Here is a 24,383-nt window from a genome sequence, read left to right on the forward strand (position 1 = left end):
AACACCGGCTGTGACTCTACAGGCTTGCGCAAATAATAACCCTTATTTCCTGATTCAGATGAGGCACTTGGCTGAGGCTCACGCTCTAACTCATTAGGTATGCCTTGGTACGTCGGTGGTGGTCTCTCTAAGGGAGGGGGCGGTGGTGCAGAAGGACTGGACCCCGAGGAGGCATCTGACTCATCTTCACTACCCGACAGGGCAACCGGAGCGCGGGTCCGGTACTCAGCCAATTCAGAATCCCCCCCCTCATTAGACTCAGGAAGTACAGGCGCCCCCCCCGAGTCTTTTTCTTAACAAGCATCACATGAGACTTTACTAAGTAATTCTTAATCCAAGGTGGCTGATTTTGAACCACCCACAACCAACAATCAATATAAGGAAACTGATTCCAATACCCATTCTGCATAACAATTTCATGGATAGCTATCACTTCTTTTAGCACAAAGGATCCTTTCGGGGTCCAGTGGACCCCAAATGTTGGCCACTCGAGTTGACAAAACTTAGTTAAATCACCTTTTTTCATTTTTACTCTGTAATCGGGCGGCTTTGCAAATTTATTAAAATGACGTAATAAGACTTTTAGAGGGGTATCAATATTGTTTTCTACACGAGAGCTACTCGTACCCATTTGCCCACAAAAATGCGCCCAAGGCACACCAAATACCAAAAAGATCTCAACAACAGATGATTTACAACGAGAGCCGAGCCTAGAATTTCTCAGCAAACTTACACATCCTTTGTTTTAGATCCGTACACCAGATTGGGCAAAGGGAATTCGTATACTCACTCAGATACCCCAGAGATCTCGATCCAAATCCCAAAGTGTGTCTGCCTCTCCAGAAACTCAGAATTTACATGGGATACTTCCTTTAACTTCCCGGATATTCTGACTTACACCTCAAATTCCAGGGGCGAGTCCAAAGTCGGCTCGGTGCGCACTTCCCCTGGTACCGGAGGCGCTCCGTCGCTGAATTCTGGGGTAGTCCTCGAGAAGCCCCACGTTGGGCGCCAATTATTGATGTAAAAATCGCGGTTCGTTTCTCGGGAGGCGAAAAAAACTCTCAGTCACAGACACACTCTATTAGCAACACAAAAGGTATATATTTGCAAATAGGGTCAGAGAGAGAGACAAAAGATCAAACACTCTGCTGCTGCCCCCGAGGGAAACTGCCCAGCTGGCTTTATCCCCTCTCTCCTGACCACGTGTGCAGAAGGAGGAACTTTTACAACTCATTTTCGATTCATACAAACATGTATGTGAATACGTCAAATCATGCGTCGCATGTGTATTATAATTAACTACTTAAGTATGCGGGGCGGATAGGCTTATATGTATTAATTCATTGCGCATGGGTAGAAAGTATTTGAGGTTACAAGAGTTTGAATTTTCCTTGCTTCAAGGCTAGAATTGCAATTTACTCTTATCTGCATGAGAAAAGCTGAGGAGTATATGCTTTACTGTAACAAAGAGATAGTAACTTTGCAAAACAAAGAGAGAGTGATACCTTAATACAAAGAGCTCTCAGTAGCTCTTCCAGTTCTCTCACCAGGGAGGGTTGACAGCTGCGCTGTTTTAACAAGACTTATTGATAATGCATTTTTAATAATATTTCTAACATCTGCATAAATCTATCTCCCAATTTGTCTCCTACTTTCTGTCTCTCTCCCCCACTCCATATACTCCTCTCCATCCTTTTCTCTCTATTCCCATTTGTGTCTTCCCACTTTCGACTCTCTCTCCTCCAACCGATTTTTTATCCAGCTTTCATTCCTACCATATCCTTCTATCAATCTGCTTTTCTTTATCAACTCTTGATCATTTTATGTATCCATTTTCAAATCAATATATCGAATACATTTCTCTCTCTCAAACTCTTTTTGTTCCCATCTGTCTTTCTCTTTCTGCCAATTGATCCATCTTTTTCTCTAACTCTGTTGTTTTTTTTTTGCAAATCTATCAATCTCCCAAGCCATCCCTTTGTTTCTGTTTCTCCAGATTCCCTGACTGGCAGCTGAGGTTGTCTCTCTCCATCCTTCTTCATCTCTCCCTCTCTCACATGCACATTGTCCTGGGCACAGCTGGCATTTCTAATTCTCCCATCAACAATATCAGTGGGCTCTGAGCAGGTTGATCCAGCGGAGGCAAACTTAGGACACCCCTGCCTGGCAGCAGTGCACTCATACTAAGATGCATCGTCTCCAAGTCCCTTACTGAAAATTAAGTTTTGGTACTAGGACTGGGGGACCTCATGCCAGGATGATGCTGGTTCTTAGGGGCTGTGCTTCTGTCTGACCGAGCCTTCCCCCAGACCACCTACCCACTGGGATGTGAAGCAGCCCAACTCAACTTCCAGAGTCAGCTTCAAGCAATTCTCCTCTGCACACAGACAAGACAGCTAGATTTACCCTGCCTATGATGCTTCAGAGCCATTGCAGCTCCACAGCCAGGGGCTACCAGAGGGAGATCAGAGATCACGGATCCGGGATCTTCCCACTAACCTGAACTATTGGGCACTGTCCAGGCAGGAGAGATTGGGGCAATCAGAACCAGCATGAAATGGAGGTGAGTCTGAGTAACACAGGAGAGAGTTCAACATAGGTGAGGGGTGGGAAGAGCAGAATGACTGGAGGGAAAAGACTGGCTGACTTCTTTGGGCTAATATTGTGATAATGGGAGTGACTGAGTGACCGACTGACTATGAGCTATATGGCAGGATCTGGGCAATTAGATCACTGAAAAACCCAGCACAGATTGTCTTGTTACTGGAAATGGCCACAGATAGTCCTAACTGTGCATTTGGATCTCGTGGCACCGCTGGTCTGGCTGTGCAGACCCTTGGACAAGTCCAGGTGGGTGCAGGATTTCCAGTACGGCATCTACTTGGTGGATCTGGGCATGGAATATTTTCCAGGCTCCTTCTCTGTTCTTTGTACCAGTTTTACTCTGTTCCTCACATCAGTGCCAGATTTAGGCTTAAGCTACTTAAACTACAGTTTAGGGCCTCAGATTATGAGGGGTCTCTAAAAAAGAAAAAAAAAACCCGACTCAATATCATTTTTTAGAATAATCAGTTGGTAAATAAAGGAGATATGGGAAAATGCCTCTCTCAACATGGATGTTTTCATTCTAATATGACAAAAATATACACATATATGATGCCACAATTATTATTCATATTAAGTCCAAAGCTTTGTGCAGAAGTAACAATAATTTATCTTAAAATTTCTTGAAAATCCATTTTTGTGGATTACGGAAAATTTTTTTTTTCTTTGTGCCTTTGCATATATGCTAATATAAAGCTTTCATATTTATATTTTCACTGTCCTTTCTGTGAAAATAATACATTCTTATTTTTATTCTATGGGGCCTCCTAAACTGGACATAGGTTAGGGCCTCAGCATTTCATAATCCGGCACTGCCTCAAATCCTGGGGTGGGGTGGTTATAATAAATCTGTATCATAACAAGACTCAGAGGCTCAAGCTACGTTTTGTAGCTTATCATTGCAGGTGCCATGCATGCACACAGTCGGAGACACTCAGGCAAAAACAAACCCTGCCCCAGCTGAGATGTGGGCCCTGTTTGCTGAGCTCTGCACAGACCATGGGCGATTGGTGCCCAAGTCTGGGGTAGCACCAGATCATCGATGGGGCAGGGGGTCCCCCCCACGGATGATTGCCAACTGGGTAGGGGTCCCCAGTGGCTGATAGCCAAGCCTGGAAGTGCGGTTTCGTAGCTAGCACTTCCTGGGGGGGCACAGTCTATGTGTCACCATTGGCACAAACAGCTAGGGACAGACAATCCTGAATTTAGTTAAGACACGGCCACATATTTCCAGGTGCTGCACATACAGGCCTGGAGAGAGAAAAGCACCTAACAATCTAGATGCCCCAATTTAAGTAGATAAAGAGCACAATGGAGAGGGAAAATAATTTTTATTCTATTTCTGTACAAGGAGAATAGATATTCTCAAAGAAAGGAAAGCAATTTCTAGTTACCCCAGCAGGATGGGGAACAGAATGTAAATCTCTTGAATCATCATCCTGGTATAAGCCAGAAACCCACCCTCCCAGACCATCGATTTCCAACCTTCTCTATTGCTCACCCTTCTCTTTCTTGCCGCTCATGAGGCCATCACTTCAACTGAGAAAATTTAGACAGGCAGCAGTGACCAAAACCACTCTTGCTTCCTGCCTTGCAAGAGTTGTATGAAAGTGATGGTTTCCTTGGCACTGCTCCAGTCACACACCTCACATGCCCTGGTTTCTTAGAAAGTTTTATGAATAATCCAGATATCTCATTTATTAACACTTGTCAAAGATGTTGATGAGGAATTTCTGTAGTTCAGGTTTTCTCCCATCCATGTTTTCGTTTTTCTTGAATTTCAAAAGAACAGAGAAGTCATGCAGCACCTGGACAAAACTCATTTTATCTTTCTGCCTACCTGGATCCTCACTTAGATTTCTCCTCTCCTTCTCTGCTCCCTTCCTGTGTGTCTCTGAAATGTGTTTGGGAGTATAAAATCTTCAGTAGCTCCCTATGCTGTCTCCTAGGATTTTAATATATTTGTGGGACTCTCTGCCTCATTTGATAGCTCAGTATGGAGAGACTGGGGGGAAGACAAATGAGACAGGATGTGGGGATGGAGGAAAACTCAAAAGCTGGAACTAAGCAGAATGGACTGAGCTAGAAGGTGATGAGTGCTAGATCTCTGCACACTGATAGCTGTTGATCCCCCAAGGAAATATAGGGACTTGAGGGGTATGTTTAGAAAGCCCCTGTCCTCAGCAAAATGAATCTTCCAATAGACCAAAAGCAAATATAATTCAAATTCTCAAAATATGAATATTGCTAGTCAATAAAGAATACCATTGTGTATCCAGCTATAGAAGAATTCATTTATAGGGTAAAGATCGACCAATGCTTTAGAAATAGAACGGTGAAAATAGACATTGTTTTTACTAATGTAATTGTATAGACCCAAACTATGGTCCAGGTTCTTTGACCTGCACACTCCTTGCTTTGATGATCTGATCAACCCTGCCAGAGCCACAGCAGTTTGCTGTCTACTCCCATCTCTCAGCATATCCCATAAGAACACTACTATCCCTAGGAAGCTTGGCAAGAGAGGTGATGCACTTTCACCCATACTTGAAATGCACTTCAAGCACTATGTCGAGTTTCACTAGCTTTTGTAGATCTTTACTCCTCATACATACCAGCTGCAGTTCCATTCTCCCTGCCTGACCACAAGAATTTCTAAGTTACCCATAGCTAATATCCATATCCGCTGGGGAACAACTGTAACCATGGATTATACACCAATACAGTAATGTGGCAAAAGGCTGTGACTCTTGTTTCTCTTTGCTTTATTTATAGGCTAATAAAATCCAGACCTTTATACTAGAATGAAAGAACTCCTTCTCCTATAGCTCACAGGTTCACCTGGGACTGGGGTGGCATGAGTGCTAAGGCACGCAGTTGACAGCCGAGCGGTTGCAAACTTTGAGGCCAAAGCAGAAGTGCTCGTTGTGCGGCCCTGTAAGCAGAAGTGCTCGCTGCATGGCCCTTGTAGGCCACATGCAGTAAACAAGCCACAAGTCGGACAGCCCCAATGCAGACAGTCTCAAATCATCGCTTACGTTGCCACTGTTTCCTAGGCACGGATTCTAGAGTGCTACCACTGCTCACAATCCCACTCTTGCAGCCTTTTCCAGATCCACTCACTGGGGCGTAGCCACTCTCTTCTCACGGAGTTGCACAGCCCTCCAGGATTCATATGCACCAGACACTGCCAGTCACGCTCTGATATCTGTTATCACCAACCTCCTGCCCGCCCGAAGGGTCTTTGTCACCCTCCTATTTCTGTGCCTACAGGTGATGCATAGCAAAGCAGCATGGCAGAATCAGCCTGAAGGAAACCAGAGCACCACTGAGGAATTCATCCTGCTGGGGATGTCGGATCAACCACAGCTGGAGCTGCTGCTGTTTGTGCTCATTTTAATCAGCTACATTGTGACACTACTTGGGAATGTCACCATCATTGTCATCTCCCGGCTGGACCCCCATCTCCACACTCCCATGTACTTCTTCCTCAGCAACCTCTCCTTCCTCGACATCTGCTACACCACCAGCCTTGGCCCCCAGATGCTGGTGAACTTCCTCAGCACACGCAGGTCCATCTCCTGGGGTGGCTGCGTGGCCCAGGTCTACTTTTCCCTCAGCCTGGGTGGCACCGAGTGCCTCCTGCTGGCAGTCATGGCCTTCGACCGCTACGCTGCTGTCTGCCAGCCCCTGCGCTACACAACAACTATGAGCCCTCGCCTCTGCCTGCTCATGGCTGCTGGGTCCTGGCTCACTGGCCTGGTGGCTTCACTGGCAAATACCTTGCCAACTCTGCAGGTGCCCCGGTGCGGCCAGAACCGTATTGATCACATCTTCTGTGAGGTGCCCGCACTGCTCAAGTTGGCCTGTGTTGACACCTCCTTTAATGAGGCTGTGCTCTTGTCTGTAAGTGTATTTCTCCTGGTGGTGCCTGTGAGCCTCATCCTGGTCTCCTACGGCTACATTGCTGCTGCCGTGGTGAGGACTGGCTCAGCTGAGGGCAGGCGCAAGGCCTTCAGCACCTGCACCTCCCACCTGGCTGTGGTGTCTCTCTTCTATGGCCCTGGCATCTACACATACCTGCAGCCTCCCTCCAAGGGTCAGGGCAAGATAGTCTCCCTGTTCTACACCATGGTCACCCCCATGCTGAACCCCCTGATCTACACACTGAGGAACAAGGAGGTACACAGGGCCCTGAGGAGGCTGCTTCGGAGAAAGCCAGGCTCATAGGCCTTACAGGCTGGGGTTAGTTACTCAACGTGCAACCCCGTTTCCCATGCCACCTAGAGCATTTCCCTCCTTTCCACTTCTATCCCCAGGATATCCAACTCCTTTTTAATCCCTTCAGTCCCTCAGGCCTCTTCTCTCTCCTGTGACCCATCACACAAAGTCAGGAAATTACCCATAGGCTTCGTTTTTATGTTTGTGCCCACAGGAGAGGAAAACCTCATGACCCACGGCCTGTTCTCCTTCTAACATGACTATCTCCATATCTGGCATGCCATCATACCAGGCCTCCCACCACAGGGGTGAACTTTTGCTTCAGTCTGGTTGAAGTGCTATTTTTATATCCTGTGCATGGCTAGGTACGTCGTGCCACAGGCTGAGCTTATTTAGCCTTTGGCTTTCTTCCTGACACCTTGCCCAAAAGCAGTAAGGAGGGAATTTGCATCACAGTGAGGTCTCACCTCAGTCTCAGAGGAACCTGAACCCAGAGAAGAAAAGGCTGCCTGCTAAAATTAGTAGGCAACAAGTTTACAACTAAATACTTTTTTATAAATGTGGAGTTAACTTTGAACTCATTGCCGGGTGAAGGCAGATACAATTGCCAGGTTCAAAAAGAGACTGGAGAAATTCATGGGTGATTGATGGCTGTTGAACTTAATGATTGGAGATGTTTCCCCTGGCATCTATAACCCAATACATGCCAGATAGGTTATTGAATAGGGGACAGATTAGTCTAGACATGTCTGCTTCAATGCTTGTCCTGTATAGCACCTACTTCTGCCACAGGCAGAGGTAGGATGTTGGACCAGATGGACCATTGGTCTAAACCAGTGTGGCATTTGTTATGTCCTTATGTTATGTTGTCACATTGGAAGGGATGCCAGAGTCATTCAAGGTCATCTGGTCCAACTGCCTGCAGGAATGCATGAATGTTACTCCATAATTATCCCTATCTAATACTTATCCATCCTTCACTTCAAAACCTCCAATGAAGGAGATCCCACCACCCCCTGGGGCACTTACATTTGTCTGTACTGAGCTCCTTCTGTTGCTCCTAGTGCAGCTGTAACTGCACCCCCTAGCCTCAAATACCTGCAAGGTGCAGAGGGAGTTAAAGCCTTAGCCTCCCATTTCAAGAACGGGTGCCCTAATTAATAGGCTATTAAACAAAAGGAGTGTGGCACAACCACCACTGCCCACAGCTGAAATTGGATCACAGTGACCTGAGGCAGGTGAGAAAAAGCTAGCTCTTTTGTGGCTTTTGCACAGAGTGAAATGCAATCACTTTTGAGGGTGTGCAGACTTAAACTGTGCAAGTGGGATTAAGTGAAACTAGAGGCAATATAGGATCTCTCTCTCGATCTGTTCCCCAGCCCGTGTTTCTGTTCTTCTGAGGACTAAAAACTACCTAATCATATATCCCAAATGAAGAGACGACACATGAGCCTCTCATTCCTTCTGTAGTGTTGCCAACTCTCATGATTTTTGGCATTGTCCTTAAAGTCTGTGCTTCGGGAATGTGAAAAACCTTAAGCTCTTTCTCTTATATATACTTATATATATTTATAAATATATATAAAAGAAAGAGCTACGTTTTTCACATTCCCGAAGCATAGACTTTAAGAACAAAGCCAAAAATCATGAAAGTTGGCAATACATCTTCTGTAACTGTTCTACCTTCAGAACTGATCTAGAAATCAATGAAAGGATGCCTACTCACTTCCAGAGCCACTGAAGTGGTCCCGTAGCAACACATGTTTGAAGGCTCTAGGTGCCCAGAAAGAGAGTGCTCCAGGTAATCCAGAAAAAAACCCAGGTATTCACAATATTGAGTTTGGCAAAAATCATGAGATTTCAATAAATTGCAACTTTTGCAGTGTGTTTCTTTTCCTTTTGCTTTCCAAGCCCTCGGGCCAGAGCAGCATTTTTGGATTCAGACTCTCCTCCACAGCCCCAAAGAATAAAAACTTGCTTGCTTATTCATGATAGTCAGAATTCTCTATAATTGTGGTAGTGTTAGAGGCATGTTGTAGCCACCCCGGTTCAAGAATTATGCAAGAGGTATGGAAGTTTGGGGGGTTACATCTTACATTGGTCCAACTGCATGACTGGAATAAAGTTAGAACTGCTTTCAAATGCAAGACGTGATGAATGTCCTGCATTCAAAAGCTTTCTAACTTCTTTCCAACTATGCAGTTGGGCCAATAAGAACTACCACTCCCAACGAATCCTCGCTTCTCTTAGAATCACATAAATTAAGTGGTGAAAGCGTTAAGCAAAGGACCAAGTTCATAGAACTTGCAATGTGATTGCAATAATTAACTATACTGTTTCAAGCTGGATCCCCAAAGTGGCCAATTGCTACTGTAAATCTTGGGCATGGCTACTTGTAGGGACTTCAAGACCCTGCCGCTGATGTGCAGTCAGAGGTGCGAGCCTATTGACTCAGTCTTTCTTTTCGGTGCATGTGCCTTTGGGCTGGACTGGCACCATTAACCTTGCACTGGAGTTACCAACCTGGCGTCTCCAACTGGCAACCCAGGCCAATTGAAGGTGTATTGGATGAGTTACATTCACCAGGTTCTTCATGTGATTTTTTACATGGAGAGCACCCTTCATGGGAGTATCTGCTAGTACAGAAGAGCAAATTAGATGGTGAAAGAGGTGACAGGCTTGAGAGAGGAAGGGAGAGGCTTTCAGCGGCTGAAGGCTAGAATCACTTTGCATGGAAAGGCTGGCTCTCATCAGCTCTGTACAACAAACAGGTGGACTTACTCAGCATCTCAAGCACTGCTGTCCCTGGTTGCTTTGTTAAGCATGATAGTGCTTCAAACTTGGAGTCACTAGAGCAATGGGACCCTAAGAAAAGAGCCAATCTAAGAACACCCAGCATTTTACAGTTTCTGAAGTTCCTCTTACATTTTATTTGTCCCCAGATGAGTGCAAGTTATGGCTCAGCTTCCCCCTGCCCATCCTCAGTCCTCCTCACATGATTTCAGCGCATCAAATGCCCCCTTCTGGGAGTTTGTCAGCAGATGTTTCTCTGTGAGTAGTGAAGAGAAACAGCGAGGGCAGAAGAAGAATGCAGTGGTGCTGGGTTCTGGGTTTGTAGGAAACCACATGCTACAGCTCTAGGGCACGTGCTGTAACCACTGATTCAGCAACATAACCTCAAACCCTCCCCTTGGCAGCAATCTGCAAGGCTGCTGCTGCCACATGTTGCTGCTGCGGGCAAGTTACACTTTTGGGAAGACAACTCTGAGAATCATAGCTACTGTAAAGGTCTTCAGACATTTCAGGCTGCCCCTGTCCTTGATCTGTGCCGTGAGCAGTGTCTTGAGTGTGGTCCCTGCCTCTATTGGGTCTGAGTCCCTCCTCACACTACTCACGGGTAAGGATTTGGTTGAAGAGCGGCGCAGAACAGAAACCAAGAACGCGTGTCTGAGACTAGGGTAATGATCAGAGAAGAATCATACTTGGTGTAGAGCATGGCTTTTTATATACATGTATACAGGAGAGCCAGAGTGGCCATTGAGCTGAATGAAGCAGTGAGGGCACCTCACTGAAAATCACTCTGTCAGTTGAATGGATCCAGACAGGGTGTTTGCCTGCAGTTGATGACATCCCACTGAGGGGGCTGTACCATACCCCACTGCCCAGGACCCCCTTTCCTAGCGCCTGTCCCAGATGCTAGCTCTCAGCCAGGACAGGCACTCTGCAGCCCCAGTCTCATGACCCTTTCTTTCTTCAGATGGTCTATGGCCCATTCACAACACAGCCAAATTTCTTCTTCTCCACACGCCTTCCAACTCTCCAGGAGACATGGGGTGGGAGTAGTCTCCACTTCCAGTGACAAACACTCATTAGCTGCAGGCTGTTCTGACTAATATTCAAGGGATTTGCTCAGAGTTCAAGTACCTTCCTGGTGGAGCAAGATCACTATTTTGCAAAAGTAGCCAAAGCAGAACCCTTCTGAGCCTGCCAAGGGACATCGGGATCTAACAAGTTATGTATGAGGGCCGAAATGCCACGTCCACACCAACTTCAGCCACAGAAGTGCCACTGTCCTGCCTACAGAGTGTTGCTTGAAACTGGAAAGTCTAGTTCACTTGACTAAAGCTGCCTTGGGACTCTGTCATTGAGCAGGGAACTGAACCCCACTCCCCCAGTCCTAGGCCTAACCTGGGGGGCAGCCTCCTTCATGCCTCACCACACCCATGTCCTCCAGCTCACAAAAATCCCTTCTGGCTCCTTACTTCTACCTGCCCTGTTCCTGCATCCATCCCCTGGGTCCTCAGCCCTCAAATCCCCTGCTGCTCCCTCGTGAGGTTTCAACATGGTTACCCCTTTGTGTACAGCAGGGAAGGTGAGGGGGAAATCAACACCTTTGATCTCTGTGGCCTCAGACCCCTTCAAGGAAGAAGACAATCTCTCCAAATTATTTTGAGAGGCTCACACTGGGTCAGTAATGGGATAAGAAAAGGAAAGGGACATAGGGCAGAATGAAACTTGTGTTGCACAGTCTTGTCCTGCAATTCAGGAATGAATCAATGACTGCTGTGGATGAGTGGGAAACTTCTCCTAAACCCAACTATTCCACATTTGTCCTCCTGGGTCCTGCTGAGTCTTCCTCAACCAAGGGCAGTCCCAGCAACAACTCCCTCGTTCACAACCACCCTGTGCCCCATCCTCCACCAGCCAACCGTCAAATGGCTGCCTGTCCGGCCATGCCACGGACACATGGAGTGAGATTATACCATACAATTAGATCATTTTAAGAGCACCTAAAGCTTGAATGATCACACATTATGGCTCATAAATGTGTTTATGCCTTTTAAGTGACTTTAAGTTAAACCATTTAAGAACAAGGATTATCTTTGAGCTGCACTACCTAGCTTGAGTTAACTTTTGGGTGTTCACCTGAAATAAAACCAAGAGAGACAGGAGGGTGGGAGACAAAACCTGGTGGGGGCTGGATCCGAGTGTGTGGGGTCAGCACGGGCTGCAGGGAGCCTGGGAGCAGGCAGGGAAGGGGACCCTTCTCCCCCACTTCTGTCACTGCTGCTTCTCTCAGGATGATTGACAGGGGGCAAAGCATGGAGCAGACATGCAGCCCCCAGGCAACCTGCCTGCTCACCAGCCCTCTAGCAGCAGGTCTGACCAGATTAAAAAGACTATGAACACAAAACAGGTAACTGATCACCAGTGCTAGTTAACATTAAACAGACTAACATTCCTGAGCATTATCTCCTGCTAACTCTAGCATGTAATCTAACTCACAGGTTTTGGGATCAATGAAAAAATTGGTCACACACCAGTCACAGGACAAAGCTCACATTTGGAGGAGGCCAGAGAGGCACAAATCCTATTTTGTCTCAACCGCTTCTCTGTCCCACTTGCAAGGTTCAACTCTCCTGGCATTAAAGCAAAAATATTGCACTGAATGCAGATGCCACCCTCTGAGATTGAGGGGGCAGGGCTTATTCAAGGGCAAGGGTCCTCCCCATGACATTTGGGGTGAAAGGTGTAACAAGGATGAAGGGCAAAATAAGATCAACCTGTGGATATATTAAGGAAAAGTGGAAAGGCAATTTAGTGGAGTGCAGGTAGGACACAGGTAAAATTCTTTAGAGCCGGTGTAAGAACAGAGGGTCAAATGGCCAGTGACCAGCCCCAAGCCTTGGTGATTGGGTTTCTCCCCAAAACCTTCCACAAGGCCCTGTGTACGTCTTTCTTCCTCAGTGTGTAAATGAGAGGGTTCAGCATGGGGGTGACCAATGTGTAGAAGAGGGAGATAATCTTTACCTCGCCCCGGGACTGGGGCTGCAGGTAGACATAGATGCCTGTCCCATAAAAAAGGAAAACCACAGCCAGGTGGGGGGTGCAGGTGCTGAAGGCCTTGCACCTGCCCTCAGCCGAGCGGATCCTCAGCACAGCAGCGCTGATGTAGCTGTAGGAGACAAGGATGAGGCTCACAGGCGCCACCAAGGCAAACACACTTACTGAGAAGAGCTCAGTCTCAATGAAGGACATGTCAACACAGGCCAACTTGAATAGGGCTGGCTGCTCACAGAAGAAATGGTCAATACGGTTCTGTCCACACAGAGACAGCTGAATAGTCATCACCGTCTGTGCCAGGGAATTGACTATGCCACTGAGCCAGAAGCCCGCAGCCATGAGCAGGCAGAGGGGGCGGCTCATGATGGTCATGTAGCGCAGGGGGTGGCAGACGGCTGCATAGCGGTCATAAGCCATGACTGCCAGCAGCATGCACTCGGTGGATCCCAGGGCAAGAGCAATGAAGAGCTGGACCATGCAGCCAGCCCGGGAGATGGACTTGCGGGTGCTGAGCAAAGTTACCGGCAGCAGGGGACTCAGGCTAGTGGTATAGCAGAGGTCCAGGAGGGAGAGGTTGCTGAGGAAGAAGTACCAGGGTGTGTGGAGACGGGGGTCCAGCCGGGAGACGACAATGACTGTGACATTTCCAAACAGTACCGCAATGTAGAAAATTAAGATGAGCACAAACAGCAGGAGCTCCCACCACCGTTGATCCGACACCTCCAGCAGGATGAATTCCTGCACGGCACTCTGGTTTCCCTCACCCCGTGCTGCTTTGCTATAGGTCTCCTATAGGAACAGGGAGAGTAAGGGGAGTAATACCCTGCAGACAGGGTTTCGGTGATAACAGGTATGTGAGTGTGACTGGCAGCGGGTGTCTTTGAATGGTATTCATGAACCTTCATGGAGCTGTGAAGCTTGGTAGCCACACGTCAAAAAACTGAATTTGGGAAAGACCAGAAGGGTGAATTTTTAAGCATTGGTAGAACTGTCAAAACCATAACTGGATATTAGTGACAGATACTGGGGAGACTATGTGAGATTTAAATCTCTATCTAGTCCTAAAGGTCAGGCCCAGTTGGGAACACAGTCGGCACGTCTACACAAGAAATTTCCTGTGTAGTTCACTAATTAACTGCTCAATAAAAGTCTCATTGTCTACACGTACACTCCTATTAGGGTGCACAACCCTAATAAACTGCAGCAGGGTAGTCTTGTAAATACAAGTACTACCCTGCTGCAGAGGTTTTTTTCATGCGCAGCAGCACGTGTAGATGCTGCCCTGTCTGACTGGGGCACGAGGGTGCTTCAGTGTCGGGCTATCTAGCAGGCAACCCCCACACTGAAGCACCTTTGTGCCCCAGCCAGCCACTCCCTAGCATGTGGAGGCCCACTGGAGCACCCTTGGGCTGGCAGGCTGACCTACCATGAGTCTGGACCTCTCAGTCCAGGCTGCTATGACCAGGCTCCACATGCTGTGCACGAATAAACTCTGGAGCTATATACCCCAGAGTTTTTTCTCCTAGGCACTCAAATGGTGCAGCTGGAAGCAAAAAACTGGAGTGATAATAAGCTCTGGAGGATTTTTTGTGTGCATTAATCACATGTGTAGATACAACCACCTGGTGGCAGGATAGTGTCAGCACACCATAATTGTTTAAACCCTATTATATTAAGAAAACCATGCTTTTACTAATATAAAGCATGCCTGAATGGTCATCAAATGATCTTTAAGAGCAAAGCTACTAATGGTGTCTACAGTACAGAATTTACTGGTATAGAACTGAAACCACTAAAGGAATTTCAGGCTTATGCTACGTTATTGTATTATTAAATATTTTTTGGTGTTGACTTGTCCATCATGTTTCTGTATGTTCCCAAGCTGGAAAACCACTTCTAGCCACTGATGTAAAAATCGCGGTTCGTTTCTCGGGAGGCGAAAAAAACCTTCAGCCACAGCCACACTCTATTAGCAACACAAAAGGTATATATTTGCAAATAGGGTCAGAGAGAGAGACAAAAGATCAAACACTCTGCTGCTGCCCCCGAGGGAAACTGCCCAGCTGGCTTTATCCCCTCTCTCCTGACCACGTGTGCAGAAGGAGGAACTTTTACAACTCATTTCCGATTCATACAAACATGTATGTGAATACGTCGAATCATACGTCGCATGTATATTATAATTAACTACTTAAGTATGCGGGGCGGATAGGCTTATATGTATTAATTCATTACGCATGGGCAGACAGTACCTGAGGTTACAAAAGTCTGAATTTTCCTTGCTTCAAGGCTAGAACTGCAATTTACTCTTATCTACATGAGAAAAGCTGAGGAGTATATGCTTTACTGTAACAAAGAGATAGTAACTTTGCAAAACAAAGAGGGAGTGATACCTTAATACAAAGAGCTCTCAGTAGCTCTCCCAGTTCTCTCACCAGGGAGGGCTGACAGCTGCGCTGTTTTAACAAGACTTATTGATAATGCATTTTTAATAATATTTCTAACAATATCCCCCCTCAAGATGCTTTCTGATCTTTACTTCATTTGGGCATATCAAGATAATTACGAGGAATTTTTCTGAGGACCATGACTTTTGCTACAGTCTGTGCTTTCAAAGGAACTGCTGCGACCTGCATTCCTTCTACTGTAGTGGTTATCAATCTAGTGAGACAAGGAATAAGGCAAGGGATAAAAATTAAACCAGTCAGAGCACACAAAAGCACAAATCCTACTTTTTTCCACCAGGGTCCTCCAAATAATTGAAACCACCAGTCTTTACTCCATGTGGGTTCCCACGTTTGTATTGGTACATGGGCTATTTTCCTAATCTCTTTGGCAATCTCTAAGACTGCTTTTCCGTTGTCGTCTATTTGGAGGCAACAATTAGAAAGGTTGAACTTTCCACAGACTCCGCCATCCTCTGCGAGTAAATAGTCTAGAGCCATTCAATTTTGGTATATGGCTTCCCTCATCTGGGAACTTTGTCGAGCCAGCAACTCGAGAGCAGTGGCAGTCTGGTTAATAATTACTTCCAAGACGGCCTGCAACCGGATAATTCTATTTAGCATATAAATTGGTGTCCAGTAACCCCAACTTCCATCATTAGCCCATGTAGCTGGTCCATAATACTCAATAATCCTCTGAGGAGGCCACTCATCCTCCTTCCACTTTTGGGAGCCACCCTGTGTCAAACTTACATCAATACTTCTCTTGGCCCTTTTCCAATCATCATACAAAGAGACTCCCAGCTTATTTCCGACCTCAGATGGTAACAAAAAGAAAGATGGAAAGGGTCATGGGTTCAAGTCTCATGTTGGGTGCATCAGTTTCCCTCTGCTCTGAAGGAGCCATGTGAGTTAGGGGCTTTTCTCTGGCTAGAGTTTGTGACTGTAAAGTTGACAATTTTCACTCCAGGCTCCAAGAAAAAACTTCTTTGCAAGTTATGTACTGATGGTTTGGAACAGACTCCCCCCAGAGGCGGTCAATAAGTGATGCCCCTCAACTGGTTCCATGGGTTGTAAGGCTGGAAGGGACCTTGGAAAATCATCAGATCCAGCCCCCTGGCCAAGCAGGAAAGACCCCTGGGGTAAGGTGTCTCCTCTTGAAGATTTCCAGGGTAGGTGATTGTACCACTTCTGGAGGGAGCTTATTCCACAGTCTGGACATCCTAGTTGTGAAGTACTTTTTCCTAATGTTGAGCCTGATGTTCTTCCAGGATTTTGTGGACACAATCAATGGTCACAATGATTTTGTGACCATTACTTCTAGTTTTCCCAAAAGGTGCCCTGGTGAATAGTTGTTCATAGAGCCCTAGATGTACGCTTCTGATGTAGTGGTAAGATGCTACCGAGTCCCCTCTCAGTCTTTTTTTCAGGCTAAAGAGTCCCAGATCCCTCAGTCTTTCCTCATATGGCTTGCCCTTCTCCGGACTCTCTCAAGACTTACTATGTCCTTCTTAAAGTGCAGCACCCAGAACTGGACAAATACTCCAGATGTGGTCTCACTAGTGCTGAGTAGAGCAGGAGAATCACGTCCTTGGTTTTTCTGGAGATGCATTGATCGATGCATGCCAGGGTATTGTTGGCCTTGCTGGCTATAGTGTCGCACTGCCAGCTTATGCTCATACCGTGATCTATTATTACCTCCAGGTCTCTTTCATTTGTAGTGCTGGTCAGGTTGGCATTGCCAACCCTGTAGGTGTGCAGGGGGTTGCTCGTCCCCTGGTGGAGCACTTTACATTTCTCAACATTGAACTTCATCTGGTTCTGGTCCACCCAACTTGAAAGCCTGTCTAGGGCCACCTGTGTCTGCAGCCTATCTTCAAGCATGATCACGCTTCCCCAACACTTGGTGTCATCTGTGAACTTGGCCAGTGAGCTCTTCACCCCCACATCCAAATCATTGATGAAGATGTTGAATAGCGCTGGACCAAGCGCCATCCCCTGCAGGACACCACTGACCACTTCCCACTAAGACGACATAGATCCCTTCATTTGAACTCTCTGGGTCCTACCCCGCAGCCAGCTTCCTACCCATGAGTGACTGGTGCCTCCTGAATCTGGGGGGGCACCTGCAGAAGCCGCTGACCCTGTCAGGGGGGACACTAGCCCTACAAACAGCATCAGTGTCGGCCATCGGGGGCACACCGGCTCCGTCGGGGGGAGCACGTAAACCCCCATGCACCCCTTTACTCATTGCCTATGTTCCTACCTAGCTGTCTCACAGTCTTCCAATTTTCTCACAAGAACATCACGGGATACCAGATTGAAAGCTTTTCAGAAGTCAAAGTATACATTGTCAACCTCCTCTCACTTATCCAGGTGGCAAGTCACCTGATCATAAAAGGAGATGAGGTTGGTAAGACAAGACCTGCCCATGATGAAGCCATGCTGGCTGTCATTCAGAATCCTACCTTCTGCAAGCCTATCACACATAGACTCCTTAATGAATTTTTCCAGGATTTTCCCTGGGATAGAAGTTAGGCTAATTGGCCTATAGTTACCCAAGTCCTCCCTCCTCCCCTTCTTGAAGATGGGCATAACACTGGCCCTCTTCCAGTCCTCAGTGACCTCCCCAGAGTGCCATGAGATTTGGAACAGATTCACCGGGGTTCTGCGATTACCTCAGCCAGTTCCTTCAGCACTCTTGGATGAAGTTCATCCAGTCCTGCTGACTTAATATACGCCCATTTTCTTTAATTGATCACACACCAGCTCTATGGCAATAGTAGGAAGGCAATCATTGGGACCCTGCTCATTTTGTACTCTAGCTGGTGTGATTTTCCCTTGACCTGGTGAAAGACTGAAGCAAAATAGTCATTCAGGAGTTCAGTTTTCTCCCAAACGCCAATGACTAGCTGTCCTGAGTTGCTGAGCAATGGCACCACATTTCCATTTGTTTTCCTCCCATTCTCTACATACCTAAAGAAGGACTTCTTGTTGTCCTTAATTCCCATCACTAATTTTAGTTCAGTCACTTCCTTAGCTTTTCTAATCCGATTAGTTTTTCACACCTACAAGTGTGGGCCATTGCTATATAGTCCTCCTTGGTGGCCCCTCCATGAAGCCATCGCCATGGGTGTATATCTGGTGCACTTTACAGACACCTCTGACACCTGCCCCTCTTGCCAATATAGGGAGTGCACAAGGTTGCAACCACTTTTTCACCTCCTGTTGAGGTTCTAGCTGCACTTCCCCCCATCTTGTTTGTTATGGACATCCTGTTTGCTGCCCCACCAAGTCCTGAGACCACATGGTCAACCTCCTTCTGGCTCTGGCCAAACTGGCCATCTATAAGACCAGAAAGGAGGCTGCGGCCAGTGGGGAAACCAGGTGAATGTGGGACTGTCTTCCTGTCACTCCACTGCTCCCATCTACAGGCGATGCATAGGGGGTGTACATGGGTGCATGTGCACCCCCTGAGCATGGCAGTGCACCCCCTACAAAAAGGCGCCATCAACAGCACTGATTCCAACACAGGTCCCTGGGGGACCCCACTGCTTACTTTTTTCCATCCTGAAAACTGACCATTTATACTCACTTTTTCTTTCCTACCTCTAGGCCAATTTCTAATCCACAAATGGATGTTCCTTGTAATTACATGACTACCTAGATTCATTAAGAGCCTAATGGGAGACCTTGTCAAAGGCTTTTTGGAAGATACACTATGTCAACTGGATTACCCCAATCCACCTGCTTATTGACACCCTCAAAGAACTCTAGTAGGTTGGTGAGGCATGATTCCCCTTTGACAAAGCCATGTTGACTTCTCAACAGCAAGTCAAGTTCATCCATGTCTTAGAACAGATATTGAAGGACAGAATCAAATACATGGAAATAAACAGCAAATGAAGAGGACTGGAAAGGAAACTGGATAATGCCTGACTTGAGGCCTGCTGTTAAAGTACTGCATTGGGAAGATGGAGAGAGATAGATGCAAGCTCCCTGGGGGTGAAAGGGGCCTCGAACCACAGTCTCCAGCTTTCTGGACACTGGACAAAGGCTATTGGGCTACAGCACTCCACCACCACTGTTTAATAGCTGCCAGTTTTCACCCAGCTACAGTTTTGGGACTGATGATCATCCAGGTACACATGTTTAGAGCCGCATCCCTGCCTGGACAAAAAGCAGCCTGTTGCACATGCTCTGCATGAACACTTGAGAGGCTGCACTGCATGTGGAACAGGACCACAAACTGTGTGTACGTGCCAAAAAGGCCAGTTACTTGGCTAAGTAACTGCCATGTGGGCACATAAAGTGAAACAGGATTCTGCTTAGCACTTGTTCCATAAATATCATGCCCCTGGAGTGTAGCTTATTCCAGGCACACAAAATCAGCAGTCACTTTAAAAACTTTGGCCTTCACTACCTGCAGCTATAGATCCACCCAACATGTACAGAAATCAATAGACATCTTCCCATTAACTACAAATCCACAGCAGTAACAGAAACGTTGAAGGAGGGATATGTAGGCCAGACTTGACTCCACCTACTAGGTGTCTAAGGTCCTATTTCACTTGCGTGCACCCCATTTTTGACTTGCTGCGTTTTTTTTTTTCTACTTGGGTACATAAGTAGACTGCCAGTAGTATAAGTGAGGTGGTAGTCATGATGGTCTAGAAATTATGCAAGAGGCAAGGATTTCTTAGGATGATCCCTTTTAGTTGGACTGATAAAAGAAACCACCCTAAGAAATCCTTGCCTCTCACATAAGTAGACTTACACATGTTAACTTTTTCAGGGACTTGGGTAGAATAGGGAAGTCCACTGAGGCATATAAAAGGTAAAATAAGATCTGGCCTAAATAAGAACTTAAGATGTGCATATTGTATCAGAGCAATGGTTCATCTAGCCCAGTATCCTGAGAGTGGCAGAAATGGATGCCTGAGAGGGAGAGCACTGAACTGAATTTATCTAGAGTGATCTATCCTCTATTCATTACCTGCCCTGTCATTTCCCATTAGATGTACAAGGGTGTGGAATTATCAGGCTAGCTGCATAATGATCTGATTCAGGGAAGTATCAGCTACTGGACTAGCCACTTCAGTGGGGCGAGGGGGACTGCACTATCAAGGCAATAATTGGTTGCAAAAGGATATGGGATAGTGGACTAAGTGGCCAATGGTATGGTGCAGGGAAGCACTGGGTATTATGTTTGCTGGCCATTTATCTGGATTAGCAGAATAGAGGGTACTGGACCAGCTGGCCAGTGATCTGGTGAAGAGAAGTGAATGATCTCTTGCAGTGTAGGATATGTAGTACAGAACTAGTGAGCCAGTGGGCCGGTACAAAGGCATTCTGGGAACTGGACTACGTTGGCAATGGTCTGCTACAGGCCGGTGGAAGGATCTGGTATAGAGGGGAATGGGGGGATGCACTATCTAACCAAAGATCTATCAAGGAGGCACATGAAGCTCTGTATTCACTGGTTGCTGATCCTAAACCGCGGGCAGTAGGAATGGCCCATGATTTTGTGAAGGAGTATCGTATACTAGACTACAGGCAGTCCTCAGACTTACGACACAATTGGTTCCTGAAACCCACGTCTTAAACCGAAACATAACTCAGAACCCATTTTCCCATAGGAAACAATGTTATAAATGGGGGACGGGTTCCTGAACCCTGGCCTGATACCCTGTTTTCACCAAAAATAACCCAAAATGTTGTACTCAATCAATTATAGATGAGTAATATAGCTATATTAATGTATTTATATTGTAAATAGCAATCATATTGATTTGGAAGGACTTCTTTGAGGTGACTTTGCTGGATTTTTTGAAGGCCTCTTGGTTGGACTTTTTGAAGGGCTCTTGGCTGACGTCTTCTCAGGAGTCATGGCTGCAGGTTTTTCTGGAGTCTTGTCTGCTTTCTTAAAGAAAGTGTCCAAGGAAGTTTGGATAGATGTTCTCCAGGGAGACGGGTGTGTTGTAAAGTCGAAACTGATGTCAGAAAGTTGAAACGGAGTCAATTTATAAACGTTGTAAGTATGCAACGTTGTAACTTGAAACTCTGTAAGTCGAGGACTGCCTGTATAATGATTTGGTGCAGAGATACAAGATACTGAACTAGCTGGCAAGAGCAAGTGCTGTGGGGTTGATGAATACTGAATGGGCTAGCCACTGTCCTGCTCCTGAAAGGAATGTGGGTATCTTTAGTCCCAATTCAGTCCACACGCAGCATTAATGCACTTTAATACCTGCACGTGTCGATGCCTGCCTGTTCCCACTTATTACACAGTAAATTTAAGCCCATGAACAGCTGCAGTGGCAGTGGCGGGAGCCTACTGGCGGTGAGCAAGGAGCTCCCGCAGACACCGCCAGCATTGTTGATGGTTGGGGAGGGGTGAAGAGAGTGGCAAGTGCTGACCATAGGTTGGCAACCACCTGCAGGCGCAACCGTCAGCGGCAGCCAGGAGTGATCATGGGCTGCCCACAGACACTGCCGGCAGCAGGGTGGCAAGCGGCAACTGCTCGCGGTGCCTTTTTCAAGGGGGTGCACCGCCATGTGCAGGGGATGCACGTGCACCTGCGTGCACCCCCTATGCATCGCCCATTTAAGCTAGCATAAATGCACGTATAAACATGCCCACTGACTAGCAGACTACTGATCAGGTGCAGCCAGGTATAGGGAAACTGAACTATTTAGCCACTGACCAGTTGCAGAGGGCAATGGCATACAGGGCTAGTTAAACAATAGTTTACTGCTGGCAAGTTATCTTGTACTAGATTAGCTGTCACTGATCTTGAGTGCTTGAGTATGAGGAAGCTGCAGCAGAGATTGTGGGATAGGACTGATCTGTTGCAGAGGGACAGTGGGTACTGGACTAGCTAGCTACTGATCTGGTGCAGAAGGCTATAGGGTTATTGGGCTAGCTGGCCGATTTTCTGGATCAATGGGGCCTACTGATACTGAAGTACACAGCTAATAGTATCTCTTTCAGGTAAGATTATGGGAAGCTGGTCCCAGCTGAATCACTGCTCTGATCTGTCAGGGGAACAATTAGCCACCAAAAAGTAGACAGACCAAGTTTTTCTTATGGCACAAGTACCCTTCTCTGATCTGTGGATTTGCCTCAGGATGAACTCTGAGTTTCATGCTGGGTCTTCTTGAACAACACTATGGCAACCTTCTCCTGAGAGACCCAGCTTCTGCCTGAAAGAGAAGATTGATTGGAAGCAGTCACGTGCCAAGAGGTCCCTGTGGAGTCTGGGCCCCAGCAGGAGACAGTCAGCTTGGGATTCTTCATTATGTACCAGGATTTGGCGTGCTGGGCACTGTTAGTGTCTGGCTCTTGCTCCCATGTGAGGGACACAACAAGAGGGAGCTGGGACTTGCTGAAGGCACAGTGATGTGTGATAAACTCCGCAGTGTATCAGGCAGACCATTAAAAAGTTTTCTGGAAACAATTCAGAAGTTAATCTTAAGTGAGTCCAGGGGGAGGTAAACTTGAGGCAAGTCCCAGATGCACAGAAGGAGCTGTGGTGCTATTTTCAATGGACTAAGTTAGCCTAGAGAGTAAAAAGCATTAACTTGTTCTTGTCACTCTACAACAGGGATGTCAAACTCATCTGGCCCTGTGGGCAGCATGAGTGGTGTGGGGCTGGTCCATAGGCCAGACAAATGGCACATGACTGGCTCTGTGGGCCAGACTGGGCCCATGGAGTTGCCCCTTCCTCCCTCTCTTGCCCGATCCAGAACACACAATGCACACCAGCTGGTCTGGGGCATGTACCACATGCAGTGCACACTCCAACAGGCCCAGGGCATATGCTGCACGTGGCACCCACCACCCAGGCACTCCAAGGCAAGCACTGCATACAGCGCAGGTCCTGGACTGGCTGGAGTGGACTCCAGGATGCATCCTGGACTTGCTGGGGCAGGTTCTGCACACCACATAGGCCCCAGACCAGTGGAGGCCAACGGCACCATGTGTGGAGTGAGTCCCAGGGCCTGCATATAGGGCTGGTCTGGCACAAACTGCATGCTGTGTGTGCATCCACTCTGGACTCAGGGGCAAAACCACGGCCCTGACAATGGGGGTCCTTCAGCTGGGTTCAGCCCGTGGGCCGTATCTTTGACACCCCTGCTCTACAACACTTAGCTGTAAGATATGGTTGAGGGTTCTGAGTATAGAAACTTTAGCCTCCTTGGTGTCTTGGCACATATGAACGCATTAAAATGGACAGGTTAGGGGACATGAGGGAAGAAAAAGCAAAAGCATTTTGAATATGAAATTATGATTATGCAAATAAACTTGGGAGGATCTCTAGTATAGATGACTGGCACCGTGGTGATGGTTGTACATCTTCACTCCTGTGCTAGCTTAGATGTCTTGATGACTGAGGTTCCCTAAAAAAAGCCAGAGGCCTCTCAGATGTTGCTTGAGGGAGTCCCCACAGGAGTCTGTTCCACTTCTGTCTTATTGTAAGGCCTGAAAAAGATGCAAGAGTCCAACCTCATTACCTTGTTTGATGATTAGATCTAAATATCCATGCATACTAAGTTATGTTAATTTATTTCTGACTTATTCTTCTCTTGTCTTATGAGACACAATCCCAACTCTGTCTCTATAAACATGTCCAATATTTTTGGCTGTACTAACCATCTCCTATCACAGATTTCTTGCCATTGTCATCTGCCCTTGGTTTGGAAGAAGGTCATAGACCAAGTGCATTAATTGTTCCCCAGAGGTTCTTTTGCACAGAGGAAAGTCTTGTCTTTACAGCCATGTCTGCTCCTTGTGACAAAGCCTCAACGTAGGTCAGAAAATGGATCCCAGCCCTTTGCTTGAGCCTCAGTCTCTCATTTTTGTACCACCAAGTGTCTATGCTCTTCCTTTAAACCAACTGGCTTAGATCTAAAAGACTTCCTAGCTGACCAGAAGATTTCCCGTACCTTCTGCACCCACTTGGAGCTATGCTGTACTCTCTCCAGCCTGGGAAAACTTCTAGTGCAGGGGTTGTCAACTAGGGGTACACATACCTCTGGGGGTACTAGGGAAGGCCCTAGGGGGTACATGTGCGTGGGTGGGGACGGAGTGCCACCACCCACCACCCCACGCTGTCACCTCTCAGGAGTAGGGCAGGCAGGGGGGAGGGCAGTGGCACCCCCCTATGGGCTGCACAGGCGCTACCCAGCCAGCCGGACATGGGAGGGTAGAGGAGGGAAGCTCACACGCAGTGGCCGCTGCCGCCACCCGCCACCCTGCACTGC

At 47.1% G+C, this 24,383-nt stretch overlaps 2 protein-coding genes across 2 annotated transcripts; one reads left to right on the forward strand and one right to left on the reverse strand.

The window, feature by feature from the left end:
- Positions 1-5,883: 5,883 nt before the first annotated feature.
- Positions 5,884-6,837, forward strand: LOC149852795 (olfactory receptor 2G3-like). The gene has a single exon (XM_090028426.1). The coding sequence runs from the start codon at positions 5,884-5,886 to the stop codon at positions 6,835-6,837; it is 954 nt and encodes a 317-aa protein (XP_089884552.1).
- A 5,649-nt stretch (positions 6,838-12,486) lies between these two features.
- Positions 12,487-14,146, reverse strand: LOC149852796 (olfactory receptor 2G3-like). The gene is made up of 2 exons (XM_090028427.1): positions 14,099-14,146; positions 12,487-13,461 (listed from the first exon to the last, which is right to left on the reverse strand). Exons 1-2 carry the CDS (start codon positions 14,144-14,146, stop codon positions 12,487-12,489), a joined length of 1,023 nt encoding a protein of 340 aa, XP_089884553.1.
- Positions 14,147-24,383: the final 10,237 nt, after the last annotated feature.

This window comes from Crocodylus siamensis, chromosome 15, assembly GCF_052110815.1.
Source record: "Crocodylus siamensis isolate JL-2025a chromosome 15, ASM5211081v1, whole genome shotgun sequence".
NCBI lineage: Eukaryota > Metazoa > Chordata > Crocodylia > Crocodylidae > Crocodylus > Crocodylus siamensis.